Genomic DNA, 23,507 nt, shown 5'->3' with positions numbered 1-23,507 from the left:
AGTATATAAATCAAATAGGTAACAATTGCTCTATCTCCAAACCCCTTGGCATTTTTCATGCTGGAAAGGACCTGTGCGCTACCAGTCCTTGGCCTTTTCAAGTGTTCTGTGCATTCCCAACACTGTTAGCATGCAGGGGAATCTGCTTAACAGAAAAAGACAATTCAGGGGAATCTGCTTAAACTGAAAACGTATTCAGAGATTCCAGGTACTAGGACTTTTATAAAGCCAAAATCCACACATGTTAAGGTAGTCAAAAATATTTATATTTTCATCAGTAAAGGCGCTGGGGTTTCCCCATGGTACTCTTGATGTACAAGGCCCGCACATTCTGCCAATTTTTCTTCAGCAAAGAGACCAAGAAGTTGATGGCCAGATGAATGTTGTAGACTAACTCATCCTCAGTCATCTTCACATGCCCAACAGCCACAGCCAGACAGAGCACCTGAGAGGACACAATAAAGTATTTACTCATTCAGTTGTCTCAATAAGATAAAAGTGGTTAGGGTTTGGGAAAACACAAGCATACAAAAAAATCCATTCAAGTTGTTATCCCAAATGTCACAAGTCTTACAGCAAGGCCTCACCCAAGTGAGCAGAATATTGGGGGGGGGGGAGAGATGGGTCATCCCAATACAGTGGTACCTTGGTACTAAAATGGCTTGGCTCCCGAACAAATCTGCTCCCAAACCCCGCAAACCCAGAAGTGAGTATTCTGGTTTGCGAATGCTTTTTGGAACCTGAACATCTGGCGCAGCTTCTGATTGAATGCAGGAAGCTCGTTCAGCCAATCAGAAGCCGTGCCTTGGTTTTCGAACCGCTTCAGGAGTCGAACAGACAACCCGGAATGGGTTAAGTCGAGAACCAAGGTACCACTGTACTTATCCTGTTCTGTTACACAGCAAACTACAATGGCTCACACAGCATGAATTCCTAAATAGTTACTAGGGAATAAACTCTAGAGCAGTGTTTTTCAACCACTGTTCCACAGCACACTAGTGTGCCGCGAGATGTTGCCTGGTGTGCCATGGGAAAAATTGAAAAATTCAAAGATTTTTTTAAAAAATATGTCACATTTTCGCCCACTAGGCGGGCGCCGGACTGTGTCCACCCTATTTTCCATCCGTCCTGGGTGGGGATCAGATCGGATGGGATTGGATGAGAGCAGACAGACGGTCCGCTCTCATCCGATTCCCCATAGAGAGCAGCAGGGCTCTGACATCTCCCTCTCCGCACACAGTGGTGGTGTGCCTCGTGATTTTTTTCATGAAACAAGTGTGCCTTTGCCCAAAAAAGGTTGAAAAACACTGCTCTAGAGAACACTGTGGGCCAGTCACAAAATGGCTGCCACAAGGGCATAACACAACACAAAATGGTTGCTACATCTAAAAGAGCAGAACAAGCTCACAAAATGAAAAAGGCAAAACTACCACCAATCATCTGCCCCACCGAGCAGGAAAAGGAACCTGCATCAGCTACCACTGAATTTGATGACAGAGACAAGTTATTTTTCACCACTTTAAGGAAGGGTGCTATTTTGTGAACTGCTCTGAGATCTTTTGAGAGAAGGGCAGTATATAAATCTAACAACAAGAGAGACTGAGCCAGTGCAATCAGGAACTGAGATGGAAGAAGTCTCCTTCTGTATTGTGGATTTTTGAAGGGATATTAACAGAGACTTTTTGTGGGCCTTATAGGAGTACAATAGTACTCTAAATTCAGCCATTCATAAGCCAGATTTGTGTATCTGTAAATAAACCTTACCCAGGGAAATGCAACCAAATTCAGTCAAGTAAAGATGACTATCAAGTTCTTTAGCTTCAGTACTACATCAGAAAATGGAAATACTTGCGCAATTAAAAGAAAATTACCTTTTTCATTTGAAACTTTATTGTGGATTTGACCTCATCAATCTTTGCCACCATGTTCTCATTGTGAGTGAGGAGAGAAGGAAACTTGCCAGCTTTGTTCAGTCCTGGCCCCAGGATTCGAGGAATCTGCTTGATCAGGGACTCAGAAGCCAAGAAAGCATCATACTTCTTGGCTGTAAAAAAACAGAAGGATGAGCATCAAGACCATCTGAGGCCCACCTCAAAAGCTTGCAAAGCAGACATCTTCAAAAACCACCAATGAGATACTTTCCTTGTATACACCTACTTTTTAAGGGAAATTCAAACCAGAGGTTAAATAAAACCTGAAATGAAAACGAGAACTAACCTAACCCTATCCAACAGGATCCCAAGAGAAGCAGTTTGCGTTCCATATTCTTTAGGTCATTTTCAACTGTATGACAAAATTTAATTTACAGATCATGAAAACAAAGCCTTCAATCCAAAGGCTTATGTAAGGAGTTTTGTTTGCACAACAAGACTTCTGAGCATTCTTGCTGCACCAGTCAGATAAGATGCTCAGAAATCACAAGTTACCGCAACATAGCAGCCATGTCTGCTCATAATGATAGCTGCAAACTGTGGTCAGGCAAGTTGGCATGTGTGTTAGAGCTCTGTGCTGGTGCACAGAGCTTGAACTAGCTCAGCTTTGCTCCTCCTTTTCTAGGAAAACAAGAAATAGAGTGGCTGGCTTTAATGTTATGTGGGAGACAGTGATCATGGTTTGTTTCTCCCACTCTTATCAACGCTTCCCCACTTCTGACAGCGAGCACTACCAAACAAAAAAATCCAACGTTGCTTGGCAGATTTTTGTTCACACAAGATTTCAGCATCCTCTCCTTACCCAGCACAATTCCAAATTGTTCCACAATTCTCCCAACCGCCTGGAGCAGATTATGGAGGTGTGTGGCGGCAGCAGCAGCAACACTGCACAAGTGAATTTTTTTCTGTGTATTGACAGCACTGGATAAAAAAGACACATTCTCTGATGGTAGCCAGAATATGCAGATAGTTCAGTTGGTTAGAGCACAGCACTGATAGTGCCAAGGTTGCAGGGTTGATCCCCGTAGGGGACAGCTGCATATTCCTGCATTGCAGAGGGTTGGGCTAGATGATCCTTGGGGTACCTTCCAACTCTATGATAGGTGGGGGAAGGTTTTTGCCTACGTGCAATTAAGGCATTTTCTGCTTGAAAGACCAAGGATATCTTAACCCTGCCTTATATTTAGCTTCTCCTACATCATAGCTGCCAACTTTTCCCTTTTCTTGTGAGGAATCCTATTCGGAACAAGGGAATTTCTATTGAAAAAAGGGAAACTTTGACCGTTATGTCCAACATGCTAATTCTTATTTGCTGATGTTGTACAATATCCTTGGTGCTTCAGAAGCCCTTTTCCAATTTTGCCCACCTAGTTTCTTTACAAGCTTCTTGTTCTTATTAAGTTTCTTCAGAGCCTCTATGTCCATGTGAGGGATGTCAACAGCTTTGGCCTCATCACAGTGCTGCTGGTCCCCCAATACACAGATTGAGAATTTAGGCCGTGGGGCAGACTTGAGCCTGGTGGAAGAGGAAAAGGAAGCATCACCGTTAGCCACCTCACAACTGCCAGTGATAGGAAACGCTAAAGGGACACAATGGCTGAAAAGCCTTACCGCAGCCAGCTAGAACGTCTTCGTCCACCAGCGTCTAATCTGGCTTCATAAAGTGATCGGTGGGATCAGCAGAAGAGCTTCACCACACCTTCCCTCATGTTTTAAGACCCAGGGTAGGGGTCCGTCCAGCCACACCCACTTTGCAGCAGGGGGATCTGAACTACCCGGGCAGTTCAGCATTGCACCCAGCTGCCATGTACTTTTCAGTCAACATGCTGCAGGGTAGGCAGGCTGAATTAAGAGCCTTGAAGTAACAGGGAGAGGGGTGCAGGCTGAAGGCTGGGTGGTACAGGAACAGTGCCAAACCTGACAGTGCCAGAAAAACGCTTGTCCTTTTGTGGGTCATAGTTTTTCAGACTGATCTGCAACTCCACAGTCTCCAAGAACCTAAAGAAACAGGAAAAGAAACCAGTTAGGCAACGGATGAATTAAGCTGTACACCCAAGTACTATTTGAGAAGTGGGTGGGCAAGATACTTATGTTCTCCTAATTTCTGCAGTTCAACCACATGTATCTATCACCAAGAAGCTCCTGTAAAACGATGTCATGTTGATTACTCAATTATTCAGCACTGTTTATTCTTGCTCCTGGATTCACCCAGCAGTACAGATATAGCATCAGGGTATGTTTTTAGCTGCATTTCCCCTGCCAGGGGAAAAAGCAAAGATAGCAATCCTATTCTCTTTTGCCCCCACCCAAGGTATAATCTACTGCTCTTGGAAGGTGCATGAGCCAGGAATCTTTTAAAAACTGTACACTTTAATCAGGCCTGTGAATTTTTTAAAAAAACCATTTTCTAGGCATGCCATTATTGATGTTATTATTGCAACATTTTGTTTCATGTTCTACACTACCTTATGATAGTTCTTATGAAAGTGTAGTTTACAATTATTTACAAAAACAAAACAAACAAAAACTAAGACGGTGCAAACCACAGAAATTTAAAGAGTGGCTGTTCATGGTATGATCCACTGATACGCATGAACACATACAAAATAAACAAATGTTTCTAGTCCTTATAAATTTAACAAATACAACTTCTGTAACTGATTATAGAGTCCCAAGGGATGGATGATCATCCTGTTATGCACCACCAATCCCTCCTTCTCAATTTCTAGGGAAAGTTGCTGCAGTTGTTCCTTGAGGGAGCAGCTTGTGTTGCTTCCCCTAAATTTCAACAGCTACCCAAATGCCCACTCCATGCTATGCAAGTGTCTTCCCCCTTGACTCACAAAGGAAAAGTGGACAACTGATGTGATTGGACAGCTGCAAGCTTCTATTCACACTGTCAAGACACTAGGAAGCACCTTCCAGTTTTAATGCAAACAAGATTCAACAATGTTGCCAACCGAATGCTAGCAGCTGCAGCGCTGCCCAGCCACATGCTCTCGGGTCATATTTTCACTCCTCAGTTAACAGAAAGGGAATAAAGGACTATTGCACAAGCTTTCTGCTAAATGCTGCATTGCCCTCTCTGCCAAAGGCGCAGAAAGCATCCCGCCATGTTCCCTAGTTTGGAAACATGGCTAACTTAGGTCCATGAATTTCAATGGGACCCCTCGGCATAACCATACAAGTTGTGGATTTACTGCTGAGAAGAAAGGAGGGGCGCGCGCCAGAATGCAACCTCTGCAACCTAAGTTCTTTTTAACTCTCCACTTTCTTGCTTGGGCTCTCAGAGACAGAAGTATTTTTGATGTGGTGCACAGAACAAGAAGGTGCAGGAAACTTCTTACTTGCGTGTCTTCGCCTGACTCCCTTGAAGGACTTCCTTCACGGCTTCGTAGAGCGTGTCACGGGAGACTTTGCTGCAGAATAAAGGAAAAAAATAAGCATGTTGCACATGCTTATTTAGGCTAGGGCAATAGGAAACCTGTGGCCATCTAGATCAGGGGTCGGCAAGGCTTACCAGCCATGGGCCGGATCACTCCTGCGGAGATTGCCGGAGATTGGCTGGTGAAACGCCAGAAATCGCACATGCACAGAAATGATTACTGGCGCCGCTCGGTCCCCGTGCTGCACCTGTTTAGCACAGTGCGGGGGGGGGGGGTCTCACCTAGTGGGTGGCGGCTCGTGGGCCGGTAAAATGGTCATGGGCCACATCCGGCCCATGGGCCACAAGTTGCCAACCCCTGATCTAGATGTTGGACCACAGCTCCCATCACCCTGACCGCTGCTCATAGAGGGGAGTTAATTCAAAAACCATTTCCCCCAGCAATTGTGAAATTTGGGGGTGCCCATTCTGGCGTGTTCACTGTTTAATATCAACCTATCTGCAATAATCACTTAGTTCTATTCTAGATTTTGCCACTCATTAGCCTAAGTTGCCTGAATCATTGAGTCCGGCAAAGCAGAAATTACTTGAAACAAGGTGTTCCCAGTTAAGAAACCCATAGACTTAATCACTTGAACCACAAACAGAGGATGGCTAACACATTACGAATAAGAGGACTTGAATACCTAAGTATTCAAAGCTGTGCCAAGACTAAGAACAGACTTCAGTACCTTTATCATTTTCACTTGAGGCATGATCCCCTCCTGGCTGCCATAAAGACAGAAATGGCAAAGTATTTGGAAGTACTGTATAATTTTCTCAACCACTAGGCTGCAGAGTTGGGGTTCATATCAAGCTTTAGGACTGCTTTATACTCAAGAAAGTGTTACATTTGCCTTTCTGATGTAGCACTTCCTTTAATCTCACATCCCTAACATTTCCTATCAAAAACTGCTGGGCCACATACAGGCCCAGCCTAATCCAGAGCAAGTTTTAAACATGTGAATGGTGGTATGGGTGCATACTACTGTTACTGTAATTCACCAACTGTTCTACCAACAGTTGAAAGGGAAATGAAAAAGAATGTGTAAATCAGTATGCACTCTTGACATAGGTTTGACTTTTACAGTTAATGCTTTAGGACTAATGTGACATTTGGACCTGGCACATATACTCCCTGGCCAGAAATGTGTGCCAGCAGCAATGACTAAATGCAGAATGCAACAAGTGACAAAAGCAAATTATTGGGGGCAGAATATTTTCAGAAAAAGGCGATTTTGTATATTCATGAGTGGATTCATAAATGGCTTCGCAAATTTGTACATTCCTCCCAGTTGTTAATAATGAAGCCTCTTAAAAAACTAGTTTCATTTGCTAAAATATAATTCAAATAAACCTGCTAAACTAGATCACTCCTGAACTTCACAAGATACACAAATTAGGGCAACCGGCATAAGAAAACCTTTTCCCCCAAGTCCACACCCTACGTTGTACACGTGCATATCCATGTACTCTATGTGACGTTGGGGTTTATTATTCCCCTTCTCCTAAGTGAATGTGAACATGTGACACCACATGTGTCCCATATTACAACACATGCTGGTATTACAATGTGTGTGTCTATACACACTCCGCACCCCTTATCCAGGGTTTGGGGAATACTCAGGCCTTTTCCAGGGACTCTGGCAGGAAGGGCTCTCTTTCCAACATCGAGGCCCTGGAAGGGAAGCCGGCCCTACAACCCTCATGGCATTTCAGAGGTCGAGACTCCCTGTGTTGCCTGGATCTGACAGCCTGTAGGAGTAGCTACGGGCTCTAAAAACAACCCTTCTAACTTTCTGACAGAAGCCGGAACGGTGCCACGTCGAAGGCAGCCATGAATCCCTGCGAGCCTCTCCTACGCGAACGCCTCTCGTGCCAGAGCCCATCCTCCTCGATATTCGCCCCGCTGAAGCACCTTGCACCTCCGCCTCATGGCGGCCCTTCGAACACAGCCCTGAAAGCGCGGATGGCGACGGATAACCCAAAGGCCCGAAACAGCACCCAGACTCACCTCATCTTGCCGTCTCGCTCGTAGAGGGAAAGGACACGCCTCCTTCCGTTTCCGCCAGAACTAGCCCAGGAAGTCTCGCGAGACGCGCGCCTGGTTTAACCGCGTGACTTCGCCAGCCGCGGCCATTTGGGGACGGGGGGGAAGGAGGGAGGTGGGGCTCGGGCTCGGGGCGAGTGGAGTTTCTGTACGGAACAGGCTGGGTTTTTGCGCTCACTGGCTCTTGCAGTCAAGGCTCTCCAGAGCTTTAAATAAAGAGCCGGTAATTAAAATACCTGCCCTCCACTCCGCCATTGGCACCGGGAAATTCAAGTAGCTGGATAAATTTAGATTATAGTAGGGCAGGCAGAAAGTAGATCGGGATACTCGTAGATGGATCTCTTGAGTGATCCCCCGGGTAGATTGTCGTGCGCGGCAGTCCTCTCCTTCCCTTCTTAATTTTGGCTGCCGAGATTAGGAAGACCGGGTGGAGGAGGACAAACAGGAACAGGTTTTTGTGTGCGAGCTCCAGTTCTGGGACTGAAGACAGCGGCGATGTGTGCCTTGCAGGGGCGTTCGCTTCCCACTTTCTGAGCCGCTGTTTGGCACTTGGTTCCCACTGGCGAGCCTAGGGGCACTAGGGAGAAGCAAAGGGGAACCTACGAGCCTAAAGTCCACGCTCCTGCTCTAGAGGAGGTGACACAGCACAGGGTTTTGAGATACAAATCATGGTGGATCATTAAGGATTTCCTGGCAGGTCGGCTGTAGGTTTCGCTAGCTGTATTTTGTCAGTCTACAATTTTGCACGGGCTTTGCTTCCCAGTAACCTCGTAACTTAAATTTTCTCTCCTTACCTTTTGATGTGCGTGCGTGTTGGATATAGATATGTACACACTGTGCATGCATACATCTAATGAAGTGGAAAGTCCATTGATTTCAGTGGGTTAGTGTCTGGTTTTATGTACTATTGTTGTCAAGCACTTTGATTTTTTAAAAATGAAATAGCACTATATAAATATTTTTATAAATAAGCCTAGTACCAGAACCATGAACCCAAAGGTTTTAGTCTTGTTGCTTTGTCACAAGTCTTACAGGCAGCGAACTGTTATACTATAAATCATACTATTAAGGTAAGTAAGCAATATAAACAAGTGTAGGTTGCAGGGAGAGAAAATGATAATAATAATTTTATATAATCATGCTAGATACAGTGTATCACATTCCTTATCCACTTTAAGCACACATGAATAGGGTTTTCATAATATGTCTTTTCTTGGGAGGGGACTTGAAGGTAGCACATCTGCACAGATCGGTGTGATTTTTGACATCAGTCTTAGATACTTTCCTCATGGTGATTTATCTTGTCAATATGCATTGAAAATAAAGGTCAAGCAAGATTTCATTTTATCATGTATTTTGGCAATGCATAACTTTTTTTGTTTAACAAATGACTGGTTGGGGGGCAGAGGAAGGGCCCTGGGCCAGATGGAAGGTGGTATTGTGGGAGTGGGAGCAAGAGTTCTTAAACCTTTGCCCCTGCAGTGATCTCCCTTAAGAGTTAGGCCCCTGCTATTTGCAAAAGGAAAAAAAGGATGAATGTTGGTTTGTTTAGCACCAGTTTCCATTGTGATCAGACAATTTTAAGAGATCTTAAAATATCATACTCCTGACCACATCCAGTGGCGTAGCTCCATGCGTACTCCTGTCCTCTTCAGCATCCCCTGGCATTGCCTCAGAATCAGCTTGGAGGGGTTGGGGGACCCTCTGGAGCAGATTTTGTGGGCATGCATAGAGAGGAGATGAAATGGAAGCCCCACTGCATAAGTAGAACTTCACTCACACTGTGTTGGATACAACCCCAAGTCTGGTATAATATTTATGAAATATTACAGAAACTAGCAGAGACGTGTCAGGGCTTCACAGTTTTTAAGCCAAACCACATAGTTCTAGAACAAACAGTTTAATTCTGAGAAAAATAATCTTTTCATAAAACAACCCTGTGTATATGTAAGTAATACCGTGGAAGAATTTTAATGCAACATTACACAGTTTTGTACTATGCCAAGCCCAAGTCACATCATGAATTAAGCCAATCATTAAATGAGTTGCATCTGGTGGTGAGAGGGGCTGAGATCCAGCAAAAGCTCCTGACATTGCATTATCCCCTGCAGCTCTTAGTTCCAGTGAGCAGCAGAAATTCGTCATAAATGACTCCCTGCACTTTTTCCAGTAGGAGCATCACAATCCATTGATTTTAAATTGAGAAGCATAGTAGTGAAAAAGTCTTCCTTTGGAATGAGGATTTTCAGTAACTGAACCTGCCACTCTGGTTATCTCAGCTAAGGAACTACAGTGGTTAAGAACTTAATTTGTTCTGGAGGTCCATTCTTAAACCTGAAACTGTTCTTAACCTGAGTTACCACTTTAGCTAATGGAGCCTCCTGCTGCCACTGCACTGCCAAAGCACGATTTCTGTTCTCATCCTGAGGCAAAGTTCTTAACTCGAGGTACTATTTCTGGGTTAGCGGAGTCTGTAACCTGAAGCGTCTGTAACCTAAGGTACCACTGTATTCCAGTTCATCTGCAGGGGATGGGCTGTGGGATAGTAAAGCTGCTTGCTGTGGGTTTTGGGTATATGTCCTCACTGTCACCACATCCTCCTTACAGTCCGCAGCCAAGGAAACACTCCTGCTCACCTGTAGGAAATTCTGGGAAAAGGCTTCCTATTTGACGCTATAAGCCACTGGACAATTTGAATAAAAACATTGATCCTCACCTTTCTGTTCATCCTTTCCTTTGCACTACGGGTAACTCAGGATTGCCCCAATGAGGTTAATCTGACTGAGGCACTGTTTTTGTCCAATTTTCAATTAGCATACAGGCAAGTAAACAGACGAAAGCAATAGCCTTTCAGTAATTTGAATCCTTGCTTCGATTTTAACACTTGCTGGATCCAGGAATTAGAAGGGTGTTCAGCCTATCCCAGCCCCCACCAAACTCACAACAATATTATTCCAAGATTATAAAGTGCAGAGTTAATTCAGTAAGTTTTCAAAGATAACCTAGCCCTGCCTTCTGTGTAATCCATTGGACAACAGCTACTGCGTCTGAGTTCCTTGCACAAAGCTCTACTCATTCAGTGTTGAGCTGTTCCTAAGAAGAGATTGTGAGAAAATCCAATTTAGAAAAACACTCTCGAAGAAGACCCAAGAGGGGGGAAATGAGGGTAGGGTGGGGTGGGGTGGAGACTGCAAAGGAAATGCAAGACAAGCTCCGGCTACTTGATGCAAGACTAACAACTAGAATATGCAGGATTTATTATCCAAAAACAAGAGCTTCAGTCTGATGCAGAAAAGAAGATGACAGACATACCCGCACTGCTCTAAAGCTACTTTGATAGCTGCACAACAGTATTTTTAGCCAGAAAAGTAGTTGAGACATGGCTGTGGATACAAAACAAAAGCAGCTTTTAAAAATGCACTTTATGAGGACTGGTACTGAGCAGAGAGACCTGTGACTCATTCTCTCCTGATTGCATTGATGACGTTTAGATCAAAAGGGAGCTTTGCATAAGAAGAGATTGGCAATTCTGGATATGTTCTACTGAAGATGGCTGAAGTGGATTTAAGCATGTCTGGTGCCCCATTGTCTTTTTCTTTTGGAGCTAGTGGTTTTCTTGCTGTTTATGAAATAGGTGTGATCCGGGGCTTCTTGGAACTTGCGCCTGGAATATTGAGGTCTGCGCCAAAAATATATGGAGCATCATCTGGCTCAATCATAGCAGCAGCTGTGGTGTGTGAACTTAATCTGGGTAAGCACTTGAATTGGTTTGGCTTGTTCTAGATGTACTTATATGCATTTGTGTCTGTTAACTAGGTAATTCACTGCAAAATTTATTGAGTGGGACTTGGGGAGACATTGAGCCCTCAAACTTTCTTCTTTTAGTGCAGCATACAGAGGTAATGCTGTGAGAGTGCACTGTTATATAAAGACAGGAATAATACCTCAGATTCCCATGCAAATATATCCAACAAGAAAAAAACCAATTTTAATAGATATAGAATGATTTATTAAACAGATATCCCAACATGTTCTTTAACTGACTGCAGATTTCTGAACACCTACTCGGGAGATTGGATAGCCCTGAAGAATATATTGTAATCAAATTGCACCAGGGTATCTGTCCAACTGTTTGACTTAGAGCTTTTAACTTTGCAATATTGTTCTCTTACTCAGGGGCATGCATGTATCTGAATACTTTAAGAATCTTTTTTAAAAAGCTATAATTGTGAGTGCTCAGGTATAATTTCAGATCTTAGTGTGTTTCCTCTCAGTTGCCCTTATGGTAAGGAAGCTGCTTTGATAAACCAGTGATAAGATATCTTATAACCTCCAACATTTATCCGATAAAAATAGGGATGTCCTATCCAATAACAAAAGTTGTTGTCGTTGTTTGTTACATACCCCGTCCATCTGACTGGGTTGCCCCAGCCGCTCTTAGCAGCTTCCAACATAAATAAAAACATAACGGAACATTAAACATTTAAGAACTGCCCTATACAGGGCTGCCTTCAGATGTCTTCAAAGGTTGTATAGTTAATTATCTCCTTGGCTCGGGGGGGGGGTCACATAACTCCATGCCCTCCAACATTTCTCCGATGAAAATAGGGACATTCTAAGGAAAAGCAGGGCATTATGGGATCAAATCAGAAGCTACGGTGGCTTCTGTAAATCTGGGACTGTCCATTGGAAAATAGGGACACTTGGAGGGTCTGATATTTACCCAGGGACGCAGAGTATTGGCATCTGTCCATTTAGTTTTTTAAAAGTATTTTCGACCCACTCTTCAGTTTAAAAAGGCTCCTAGTTACATTGCAATGTTTTAACGCGCACCCCTAGCTTCCCAGAGCTTACCCTTTTGCTTGTTCAATGAATCGAAGGGACATTTATGTCTGTTAGTTCCCATGAAACATAGATAAAATCCAGTCCTTGCTACATGAACAGCTGCTTCCCATGTTTCGGTTTACACAACGTGCTGGCACCCCAGCAGGAATTGCCAAGGGAAGGGGCGGGGACAGACTTATGCTGCCATGCCAAGAATGCCCAGGTCTTCCAGCAAGACACACATTTTTTCCTTCTGGATACTTGTACGCATCGTAGGAAAAGCTTCCCTTGCCAAATTCCTCACATTTCCTAACAACTCTCAGAGCCATTCAAAACTACAGCTCCCAGGATTGTTGGGTGGAAGTCATGACAATTTCAAGTGGTATGTTACTTCTTGAATGGTATAGTGCAGATGGCAGCCTTAGTTTTGACTCCAGGCCACAAGAAAGTCAATGTTTCCCAGAACTTAAAATTCAGAATTTGCTTTTCTAGCTGTATTTCAGTGACTTAGCCAATCACGACCCTACATGAACTTGTTATGCATTAGTCGTTAAGTCACCCTCCCTTAATATCTACTCAAACATCTTTAACTGTTCTAATTCCTGGGTATCCCAGTATGCTTAGGACACAGGTATTTTTGATCAATCTAATCTGTCTGGCGACATGTTCCATCTTTCTAAAGCAACTCCCAGACATAGCATGTGAGCTGAACTAGTTTGGTCATCTCAGTGGCTATTACGGCAAAGAAATGCAGAAGCGCCTATGATTATGCATGTAATGTGTGTCGCAATGTCGCAAGGCTGCAATGTGTGTCGCACGAACGCTCCCTGAGCTCCTCCTGGGGCTGGAAAGGGTTCATTTAATCTCCTGTTTGCTTGTAAAACTGAATTACCATGTCAAAAAGTGATGCAAAACTGAATTACTGTGTTGCGAAATGATGCATGTTCAAAAAGTGTGTCACCAACTTGAAAAGTTTGGAAAGCTCTGCTCTATGCCTTTACCAGTTACCAGACAAATATTTGCATTGCAGCTAAAAAAGCCAATGCAATTCTGGGCTGCATCAATAGGAGTATAGCATCTAGATCAAGGGAAGTAATAGTGCCACTGTATTCTGCTCTGGTCAGATCTCACCTGGAGTACTGTGTCCAGTTCTGGGCACCACAGTTCAAGAAGGACACTGACAAACTGGAACGTGTCCAGAGGAGGGCAACCAAAATGGTCAAAGGCCTGGAAATGATGCCTTATGAGGAACGGCTAAGGGAGCTGGGCATGTTTAGCCTGGAGAAGAGGAGGTTAAGGGGTGATATGATAGCCATGTTCAAATATATAAAAGGATGTCACACAGAGGAGGGAGAAAGGTTGTTTTCTGCTGCTCCAGAGAAGCGGACACGGAGCAATGGATCCAAACTACAAGAAAGAAGATTCCACCTAAACATTAGGAAGAACTTCCTGACAGTAAGAGCTGTTCGACAGTGGAATTTTCTGCCAAGGAGTGTGGTGGAGTCTCCTACTTTGGAGGTCTTTAAGCAGAGGCTTGACAACCATATGCCAGGAGTGCTCTGATGGTGTTTCCTGCTTGGCAGGGGGTTGGACTCGATGGCCCTTGTGGTCTCTTCCAACTCTATGATTCTATGATTCTAAGTGGCATTTTCCCTCTCAGGCAGATGCAACAATGGTCTTGCTAATGATTTACAACTGTTGATTTATAAAAGCGTTATTTTCTTTATTTACTTATTTAAAGGCATTTATAAACTGCCTTAATAGTTCAAAAAGTATCTCAAAGATTCAAACAATATATTATTCAAACAAAAACAAAAAACCCTCAAACCAGTATAATAGCAATATAAAAGCACAGAAAAGCAAATGAAATGGAAATCCAGAGGATTTGAACATGTAAAACAGGGTCCATTCTTATGGGCCATGGAAAGTTATCACCAAACGTCTGTGGCAACTAATGGTTGCTTCATCACGTATGGCAGAGAGAAGGGCATTCCACAGCACAGGGGAAAACAGAAAAAGGCCTGTTTTCAGATCACCACCCTAAGATTAGACAAATTCAGGGAGGCTAAGGCTACCAGTGGTCATGTTGCCTATATATTCTTACACGCCACTGCAGGGTGAGATCTCAGGGGTTCCAGGCACTTAATCAGGGTTGGTGTTTCGTTGGGAATGAGGCACAGCTGAGACTGTTGTGTCTTTATGATATACGGTTTATTTATGCATATATACAACCTGAGTGTATGATGGAGGGGCTCCCAGCTTTACACCCCAAGTGAGTCCTGTTTCTCCCATTGCTGCAGCCTCAGAGTCAACTGCTAGTCCCCTGCTCTTCAGCTTTCCGCGTTCACAGCCTGACCCCTTTTCCCCTCGATGATGTCACAGCCCACTCAAATCCTAAATCCAATCCTCTCCTTTTGTCTCTGTTCACCATTTCAGAGTTCAGGGAGGAGCTCTTCTCATTTGCTGGCAGTCTTGCTTTGCTAACAGTCCATCTCCCTGTCTTTGTTCCCTGCTAATGGCTCCTCTTCTTTCTCCCAGGCAATTTCTTGCACATGGAAAAACTGTTTTTTTGATACTGCTCAATACTCCAAGCACTGATTGAACTCCAACACCCATTAAACCAATTTAGGGGAGTCAAGGCATCCACAAACTCATAGCGAGATGTTACTTCCAGTATCAGAGACAGTATATGTCTGAATATTGGTTGTGGGAGAACATGAAGGAACGTGAAGGAACATTATAATGGTTTGCGAATGAACTCTGTATTATTTTTGTTCATTTCCCCACATGGAAGACAAATTAACTTCTGTGGCATGTGCATGAGTAATTGTCCCTTCCAGCTACCTGTTAATTGTTTTAGCATGCTTTAAATAACATGGATTTTCATATGTAGGCTTCAGTCAGCAGTTCATATCTAACTGCGACCCATCTCCCCCATCATGGTGTTAAGTTCAACAGTTCAGAAGAAGGGCAGAGCTGGAAGTGATATCTGCAGATGCCTGGTCCCAGCTCTGCATTTGTCAAGATAGCAAGAATGGGAGGGAATGTGGGGATAACTATTCTTATAAACAGCCGAGAGCATAATTTAATAACAGGTGATTCTAATAATCCTGTCTGCCATTTTCTAATAAATGCTTGTTTTTTCTCCTCTGCCAGATGATGTAAAAAGGTTTTTCTATAGGGCTGCACAAGATACCAGGAAACCCATAATTGGCCCTCTTGCCCCTGGTTGCAGTGTGGTTCGTATCCTGCAGAAAAGACTGCACCAAATTCTGCCAGAGAACTCTCACCAGATGGCCACAGGGCGGCTTTATGTTTCTCTTACCCGTCTGGTAGATGGCCAAAATGTTGTGGTTTCTGAGTACAATTCCAAAGAGGAGCTTATCCAGGTGACAAAAAGTTCATTTTTTATTTTATTTTTTATTTTTCAAAGCTCTTTATTGTATTTTTCACTGCAATTTCAGGTAATTACACAGTTCCTCTTCTATGGGATGAAATTAAGATTAAAATAATACTTAAATTAACATCAAAGTAATAAAATGGATTTTACAAAATAATAATTTCATGAAATTTATATACTGCTTGATTGAGGGGGGGGGTGTAACCCTCAATAAATATCCTGTAATGAATAAAGTGCTTTAATTGTTAAAGTGTTTTAATTGTTGTGATCCACCCTGGGACCATGGGGTGAGGGGCAGGTAATAATAAAAATACTTTGTGAGTTCATAGCAGAATCAAGGTTTGAATTTCAAGGACTTTCTGGCTTAGCCACTAAAGTTCACCAGCTTGTCCCTTGAAGAATATGATAGAATTGCTTCTTTCCATCTAATGCCTCCACAACACAGAGATCTTCTTTCTCTTCCCACAGGCATTGGTTTGCAGCTGCTTTATCCCAATCTATGCTGGCTTCATCCCTCCCTCCTTCCGGGGTGTGGTGAGTTTATTTAGCACCATCCTAGAGAAGGCTGGTTATTCTGTCTTTTCATGCTGTCTAATACATGCACAAACTTATAGTGCTCAACCGTCCCGATTTAAGCAGAACATCCTAGAAGTACAGAAGCCATCCCGGCTTCTGATTAGATCCCAGAATGTCCCATTTTTTGGGTCCTAGTGCTCTGGCATGAGTTAGCCGGCACCTGCGAGAGCTCGGGACCAAAAAAAGAGTGTCCCAATTTGGATCCCTGGATGTTGGAGAGTATGCAAACTATGTTTGCTATACTAACAGCAGAATGTCCTTATACCATGAAGCTTCACTGCCTAAGAACTCCTTCCAGCACTGTTTTTTTTGTGTTCTGGTACTCTCTCGTATGAATCACCATTGTTTCTTTCCTTTTGTGTTGTAATGGCAGTCATTTTGTGCTGGAACCCACAGCAAGGTGTGAGTGCCAGCCAGTACCTAACTTTTACCCACCCCCCAAAAAAAGCCTCGCCTTCAGGGATACCACAGATATATGAATTCTATAAATAGCAATTGCCTTTCAGTTTACATCAGTTTATACAAGGAGCTTAGAAAGCGGATGTGAATCTTAACTTGTTTTATTATTTTAACTTTTTGCACGCTTTAAGCTAATGCTGTAAATTTATCTTCATTTTCTTCTTTTATCATTTTGTTAACCGCTTTGAGGCTTTCTCTTTTTTTAACCATCAGGTGGTATATAATTTTTAAACCAATTTTCATCCACTCAAGTAAAAATACAAGCAATTTTAAAATAAAATAAAATAAAAACAGCAAAAAATATTTCACAGCAAAAGAAAGAGTCCGATGGTGACTTGCTATTAGAAATCCAAGCAATTTAATCAGCAATAGCAGTATTAGAATGCAGCTTTTTCTGTTAACCTTTCAAAGTACTAGTTCTGCTTCAGCTGTGCTGCATTCGCCTAACGCAATTATCTTGAAACATCCCTGTTGCTTTCTTGCAGCGGTATGTTGATGGAGGTTTCACTAACTTGCAGCCTTGTTCCGACTTGGAGACTGCCATCACGGTGTCTCCTTTTACAGGAGAGACTGACATCTGCCCTCGGAACTGCCCAGCAATGTTCTACGGCTTTCATATCGCAAACTGCACCATTCAGATATCCATAGAGAACTTGTGCAGAATTAGCTATGCCATATTTCCACCCAACTGCCGGGTAGGTTTCCTCAATCGTCTAGTTATTATGTTGTTGATCAGTCTGTCAAGAAAGATGAGGGAGTAGAATTAAGAAATGGCTTACAAATATTGGGTGGGTAAGAGTACCGAAAGGGGGAGGGGATGCCAGCAAAGGCTCACTGAAGTACAAGCACTTATTTTATACAGTCTGAAAAGTTCTGTGTTCAGATTGCCAGACTTTGATCTAATTGCCATATTTGGATGCACTGCTTTTTAAAGGGGTTTTTCACTGGCGGGGAATGAACTCAAAAGGGCACTGTTAACCATCCCAAGAGGCACATTCAAAGAATACAACTTACATACGATAAAGATTTCTTAACATTTAAATATAATTTAAATAAATTTAGTGCTTACATTTAACATCAGTCTTCTCTTACACCACTAACAACTGGAACAGTCCAATTGTCCAAGATTATTTTGACGCATTGCATGCCTCTTCCTAGGTTTTGAATGACTTTTATTCTCAAGGATATCTGGATGCCATTCTCTTCTTGCACAGAAACAGTAAGTGCTACGTGGCTCATAAAATGTTACATGACTCCTCCTGACAATGCGCCTCTCCTCCTGATGACGTGTGTGTGATGTCACAGGCACGACATTACGCATGTGTTGCATCGCTGCCCCCCCCCCAATCTTTGGCCCAAAGTTGTGCCTCTGAACACAAGTAAACAGCATTATATATTTCTGGAGATATTTCTATACCGCAATCACAGCTGTAATGTGAAGACAGCATTATTCTGTTTTCACAGGCACAGTGAATTAAGAGTACACTGTCCAGACTCCATAAACCCAACCCCCTTTCTTCACTTGGCCTAGGAGAAACCCACATTGAAGCTGGTGTGTGATTTAGACTCCAGATTTAAGGGTATTATTCTTCTGTACATAGGAGATTGGTCTGTTTATTCTGGACTGTAACTTTTTCTTAGTGTGAAAGACGATTATGGACTTAACAGCATCTAACACTTATCTTTGGGTGCTTCCAGATGGGGGCTTAATATTGCAAACAGGTCGTTCAGCTATAGCAGACAGCTGCTTGGCTGGAGAGGGTTTTGGTGGTTTTTGTTTTTTTTAAAAAAGATATCACATTTGAAATAAATAATTTTCTGCATAAATCCTAATTAAATTGTGGGGGGAGCCAGGCTAGCATTTTGATCAGGCAGATGCTACAAAAACAAACAAACAAACAAACAAACAAACAAAACCCCTTGCTTACACCAGTAGCAAGCAAATAAATGCCTGTCTCGAAGCTCCTTTGTCAATGGAAGTAACATTTACATGAGAATGGCCGAACTGGACTTGATTGAGGCATAATAGCCACCTATGAGTAACTATCTGTGCCTTAAAATCTCAGCCAACCAACTCTGCGCACCCCAACCCACCCCGAAACCAGCAGATTTTGCTCATTATGCAACGTATATTTCCCCCTCCTTTTGAAGACTCACATCTGGAGAAGAGTTCTATGTAACTCTGGAGTTTGCTTCTAGCATTATAAGAAGAGTTGGTCTCATAAGCAATATGCTCTCACTTTTACCTGGTTTGTGGGAAGGGCGTAGCCAATAAAGCTTATAAACCCCTTAGATATTTTTCTGTTCTTAAAAATGCCATTTGTATTACTTTGCATATGTGGTTATGTCTTGTTACGTATTTGATTGTTTCTTTGATTATTTCTTGTCAGATATTTTTGAAATCTGCTCTCGTGCCAAAACAGTTGAATTTCTTGGTGTCTTCAGTAAAAAAGAGTTGTTCCATGCTGGTCAAGCGGCTTCCTGCCAACAACCAAGGGTGGACGTCCTCAGCACGCCTATCAGGGCAGTTCCTAAAGACTTCTCCAAGCCCTCTAATTGTAAGAATGGTACAGTCCATAGAGCAGGCAGCAGACTATTGCCACAACTGTCTCTGCATTGCCCGAAAGGTGAGAAACCCAGATGCAGACTGCAATAGTACAGACTGTACAAATGCAGACTGCAATAGTACAGACTGTATAAATGCAGACTGCAATAGTACAGACTGTATAAATGCAGACTGCAATAGTACAGACTGTATAAATGCAGACTGCAATAGTACAGACTGTAAAAGCAAGTAAAACAATTTACACAATAATCAAGACAAGTAAAACTCTTTCAAACCAAAACAGAAGAGTACAGATTGAACATATTGTACCACCAGGTCCTAGTATTATGCTATACACTGTCTTCACACAATGTATCGTTTTATATATATATCTGCCATGTCCCCCTTACTTGGACAATTGGATTTCCCAGTCATTTAATAGCTGCTGCTAGGGAAATATATTGTGGAGATTTGTGGGTGTAATCTGATTTTTCTTTTCTATAAATCATTAATTCCATTACTATTATTATTTTCATACCCCGTTGGGTGTAGCTTCAGCTATCTTACAAATGCAGAAAACACCCGGATTGCTAAGTATGGTAACAAGATTCATATTGCAACAAATTACATCCATTAAACCTTCTACAAGAGCGGCATGGTCTTTCTGTAAAAGGTAAGGATTTCCTAGATGAGATTCTTGAATGGGGTTTGATTTTTAATTGTTTCAGCAATGACTTAGCAAGAAGAGTGAATTTTGTGTTGATTGGATCAGAAATATACTTAGGTATTTCTTTGTCTAGTGTATGGTTTATTTAAAAAACCAACCAACCTAACCAAGCAGACAGCCTCTGATTGGCTAGAGGAAATGGTGGTTCTTAATTGTTGATATTTGACTGCAATTTTATAAGGAATTTATAAGATTTAGAACTATGTCAATCTATGTGTGGAGAAGAGGTGGGAGGGTCAGGCGTGTGCTTAACCCTTTCCCCACCTGCTCTTTCTCTACTTCCCAGTCACCCTCTCCCAAATTGGTTTTCCTGTTTAAAAGGTGTCATTGAGTTCCTGTCTCCTGCATTTGTATGCAGAATGTAGTCTGGCCCAAACTGATAGATATAGGTGGGATCAAGGCCTTTTAGTATAGGACCCCGAGAATGGAAATCCTTAGTGAGTACAGAACTTCTTGATCTTTGGTCTTTAGAACTTCAGGCTTTTTATATTGTCTTGACTCCTAGATGCAGGTGTGTACCTCAAATGAGGGTGTTTTCAAATGTAATATTATACAAAGACTCTGGCTCCAGTCTCAAAGTTTGCAATGTGTTCACTCCCAATTTTCCCTTGATATATCCTGTATCATTTCTTCTAAAGGTTGTGGCGTGTTTTAGAAGAGATCAGCTGGTTTGGAAGACAGTTCAAAAGGTCTAAGTGATGGTTTGTCAGATGCAACCGGAACAAAGTATTGACAAAGCATATTGCTTTCTAAAGCCTGAAAGACGATTCACCGAAGGCAGAAAGGATCTGAAACTGCTGCAGAGAGCATCCAGCTCTTTTGCCTTCCTATATGGAAAGTGTGCTGCCTGTCAAAATTCTGCAGGTGATAGGTTCCCCCTCCCCAAATTATTACAAACTGCATAAAATAGTCCATGACATCACAAAGCTCAGCAATGCATGGTCTCAGAGGCAAGAGAATGACAGGCCATCCCCCCTCCATGTTGTATTGGTTCTAAATTATTCAAATTTGAGGTGCTGCTATGAAGAAAAAAGAAAAATATATTTTCATTTCTGTAGGCAACTGCTAGAATAACCCATAAAACCTTGAGTGAGTCTGCAGATCAGATCTTTTTGTGTGTGTGCACGCGTGTAACATCTTTATTGAAAGTTCAAAAAGTACATAACTACTGTATTTTTCACTCCGTAAGATGCACTTTTTTCTTCCTAAAAAGTAAGGGGAAATGTCTGTGCGTCTTATGGAGCGAATGCATGGTCCCTGGAGCCGAACTGCCCAGGGCCGAAAAGCAGATCATGCTTCTTTTTTTGAAAGAGGGAAGTGGGTGTTGAAACAAAGCCAATGTTCAGCAAGCGATCGTGAGGGAGATAAGGGACGCTAGCAATAAAGGAGGCTGCCTGGGAGGGGGGAGGTAAAGGCAGTGAACTTGTAAAGAGAGGAGACAAGAAGACTAAAGCAATGAGGAGAGAAACTAGAAGAAAAGGAGGAGCAAAGAACTGCTCCAGCTAAGGAAAAGACATTAAGGCAAACAAGAGGGAAGGGAGTGTTGAAAGGAAGCAGCTGATCGGTAAGCGATTGGGAGGGAGATAGGGACGTTAATGATAAAGAAGGCTGCCTGGGAGGGCGGAGGTAAAAGCCCATGGATCCTCAGGATTTTTGCATTGGGTCACACCAAATTCACCATCAGATCACATAGCATGTCCATGGCTACAGCCTGCTCACAAAAAATCACGCACCCACTGTTGCATGGGGCCGCAATGGCTCAAAAACCTGGTTACAAAGCATGGATTCACATGGATCCTCAGGATTTTTGCACTGGGCTACCCCAAACTCACCATCAAATCACATGTCCATGGCCACAGCATGAACCACAAAAATCATACATCCACTGTTTTGATCAGAATATTTTTTTTCTTGCTTTCCTCCTCTAAAAACTAGGTGCGTCTTATGGTCAGGTGCGTCTTATGGAGCGAAAAATACAGTATACATGCACCAAACATGGTGAGACACAAACAAAAAAGAGAAAGAGAAACAGAACCTGTGCAGAAGAGAAAACAAAGGGGAGAGGGGACACCCCAAACTCTGTATTTTTCAAGGTTGTTATTGCACGAGGTTGGGGGAGGGCTGCTTTAAACTATAATCTGTGCTATAGTAACTCATGCAGTAGTGACATAGAATGTAAACGTGATGGACAAGACCCACATGGTCTATTGCCCACATGTGTTCTAAATATTCATTAAAATGTTCCTGTTATCTCAGATGTTTCTCTTGCAACTTCTTTGAGGAACCAGCTGCTGTGCATTTTGGGTGTAGTAATTTTAAGACTGCAAGACACAAGATGGTTTTGCAGGACATTCAAATTGGTCCAGTGGCTGACTGTAATGGGCTGTTCTGGTGGAGAACTATAAAGAGGGCGCCCTCTGCAACTGGTATCCACATGTGGCTCAAACTCCTCTCCCTCCAAATTTGTTGGTAATCACCTGTATCTGCCACTAGGTCCAAGGTCTCAGACTTGTGGGGTGGGAGCCCAAACAATGCTACCACAGTGGCAGTCCCTACAACATTGTCCTTATATTTTGAATTTTTGCAGTGGGTGTGCTGCCACTGGAATAAAGCTGCCAACAGTTTCACCCTGCATCTTTCCTACCCTAGAGCAGGCATAACCAACATGGTGGGCTCTAGATGCTGTTGGACTACAACTTCCATCAGCCCCAGTCACAAGGACCAGGCCAGGGATGATGGGACCAATAGTCCAGCAACATCTGGAGTCCTGCAAGTATCCCATCCCAGAGGCCACTTCACTCCAGCACCACCTGGAACCTTCTCCTTCCATAACACATCTTCGGCCGCTGAGCTATAGTCTGGCTTGACATGGCAGCATCTTCCAGAGTGCTAGAGCCCAGCAGCCCAGCACACGGGCCTCGCCTGCAGCGATATCCAGATCCAATCTCTCTCTGGTTCAGAAAGCATCACAGTTGGAGGGGCTTGGAAAGAAAGACCCACCTCTACATCTCCGTCCGTTGTCAGATATGTAACTCTGAAGGAGGATGTGGCGTTTGCCCATTCCTTGTGATTATGTTTGTACAGGGGGATGGGAATGGTTAATGTAGACTGACCTGATTTTGAGGCTTAGCCCAGGGTTTTTACCATTGGGAGATAGGGGAGTCAGAGTCAGACAGAGCGAGTAAAAGATGAATGTAACGGTTGTGACAGTTAAGAGTGGGAGACAGGGATAGAACTGAGAGAGAAGAGTGTGACAGTGTGAGATAGTGCCATAACTAGTTAAGGGCTCGCATTTGAGAAACCGTTCTAAACATATTTAAAACTTGTTTGTTCTTCAATAAACTTCAATCTTTGTTGTTGACTTTACAACCTGACTGAGACTCAGTATTTCAGCCGAAGAAACCTGGTTGGTGGCAGTGGAAGAATAAAGCAGTGGTGTACAGGTCAATAGTCTGTGAAACGACCGGGTGCTCTGTACGAACGCCACAGAGACAACCCCAGCCTAGGTGCCCATCAGCCTGACCAGGCATAAGGGCTCTAGCTCAATGGGACTGGCCCTGTAGCTCAGTGG

The 23,507-nt window shown here is 43.0% G+C and overlaps 2 protein-coding genes across 2 annotated transcripts; one reads left to right on the top strand and one right to left on the bottom strand.

Annotated features, from left to right (window-relative positions):
- Nucleotides 1-244: 244 nt before the first annotated feature.
- RPL10A (ribosomal protein L10a) lies at nucleotides 245-7,452 on the bottom strand. The gene is made up of 6 exons (XM_082227327.1): nucleotides 7,370-7,452; nucleotides 5,279-5,350; nucleotides 3,849-3,929; nucleotides 3,299-3,447; nucleotides 1,872-2,044; nucleotides 245-445 (listed from the first exon to the last, which is right to left on the bottom strand). The coding sequence occupies exons 1-6, from the start codon at nucleotides 7,372-7,374 to the stop codon at nucleotides 275-277; spliced, it is 651 nt and encodes a 216-aa protein (XP_082083453.1). The 5' UTR covers nucleotides 7,375-7,452; the 3' UTR covers nucleotides 245-274.
- A 3,135-nt stretch (nucleotides 7,453-10,587) lies between these two features.
- On the top strand, nucleotides 10,588-22,191 carry PNPLA1 (patatin like domain 1, omega-hydroxyceramide transacylase). Its single transcript, XM_082227113.1, has 8 exons — nucleotides 10,588-11,156; nucleotides 15,386-15,618; nucleotides 16,098-16,163; nucleotides 17,150-17,359; nucleotides 17,823-17,883; nucleotides 19,055-19,291; nucleotides 19,762-19,882; nucleotides 20,575-22,191. The coding sequence occupies exons 1-8, from the start codon at nucleotides 10,955-10,957 to the stop codon at nucleotides 20,633-20,635; spliced, it is 1,191 nt and encodes a 396-aa protein (XP_082083239.1). The 5' UTR covers nucleotides 10,588-10,954; the 3' UTR covers nucleotides 20,636-22,191.
- Nucleotides 22,192-23,507: the final 1,316 nt, after the last annotated feature.

The sequence above is a fragment of the Podarcis vaucheri genome, assembly GCF_965113315.1.
Source record: "Podarcis vaucheri genome assembly, chromosome: 6".
NCBI classification, from domain to species: domain Eukaryota; kingdom Metazoa; phylum Chordata; class Lepidosauria; order Squamata; family Lacertidae; genus Podarcis; species Podarcis vaucheri.
The sequence above is the reverse complement of the archived record's forward strand: the minus strand, read 5'-3'. Positions and strand labels throughout refer to the sequence as shown.

What these genes read in the sequence shown, in the direction of transcription:
- RPL10A (XM_082227327.1), bottom strand. An exon ending in CGTTTTTCTGGCACTGTCAG is followed by an intron (nt 3,448 to 3,848) that starts GTTTGGCACTGT and finishes CTCTTCCACCAG; the next exon opens with GCTCAAGTCTGCCCCACGGC. An exon ending in TAAAGTTTCAAATGAAAAAG is followed by an intron (nt 446 to 1,871) that starts GTAATTTTCTTT and finishes GTGTCCTCTCAG; the next exon opens with GTGCTCTGTCTGGCTGTGGC.
- PNPLA1 (XM_082227113.1), top strand. Translation starts at nt 10,955, where the DNA reads ATGGCTGAAGTGGATTTAAGCATGTCTGGTGCCCCATTGTCTTTTTCT. An exon ending in CTCCCTCCTTCCGGGGTGTG is followed by an intron (nt 16,164 to 17,149) that starts GTGAGTTTATTT and finishes GCTTTCTTGCAG; the next exon opens with CGGTATGTTGATGGAGGTTT. An exon ending in TATTTCCACCCAACTGCCGG is followed by an intron (nt 17,360 to 17,822) that starts GTAGGTTTCCTC and finishes GCCTCTTCCTAG; the next exon opens with GTTTTGAATGACTTTTATTC.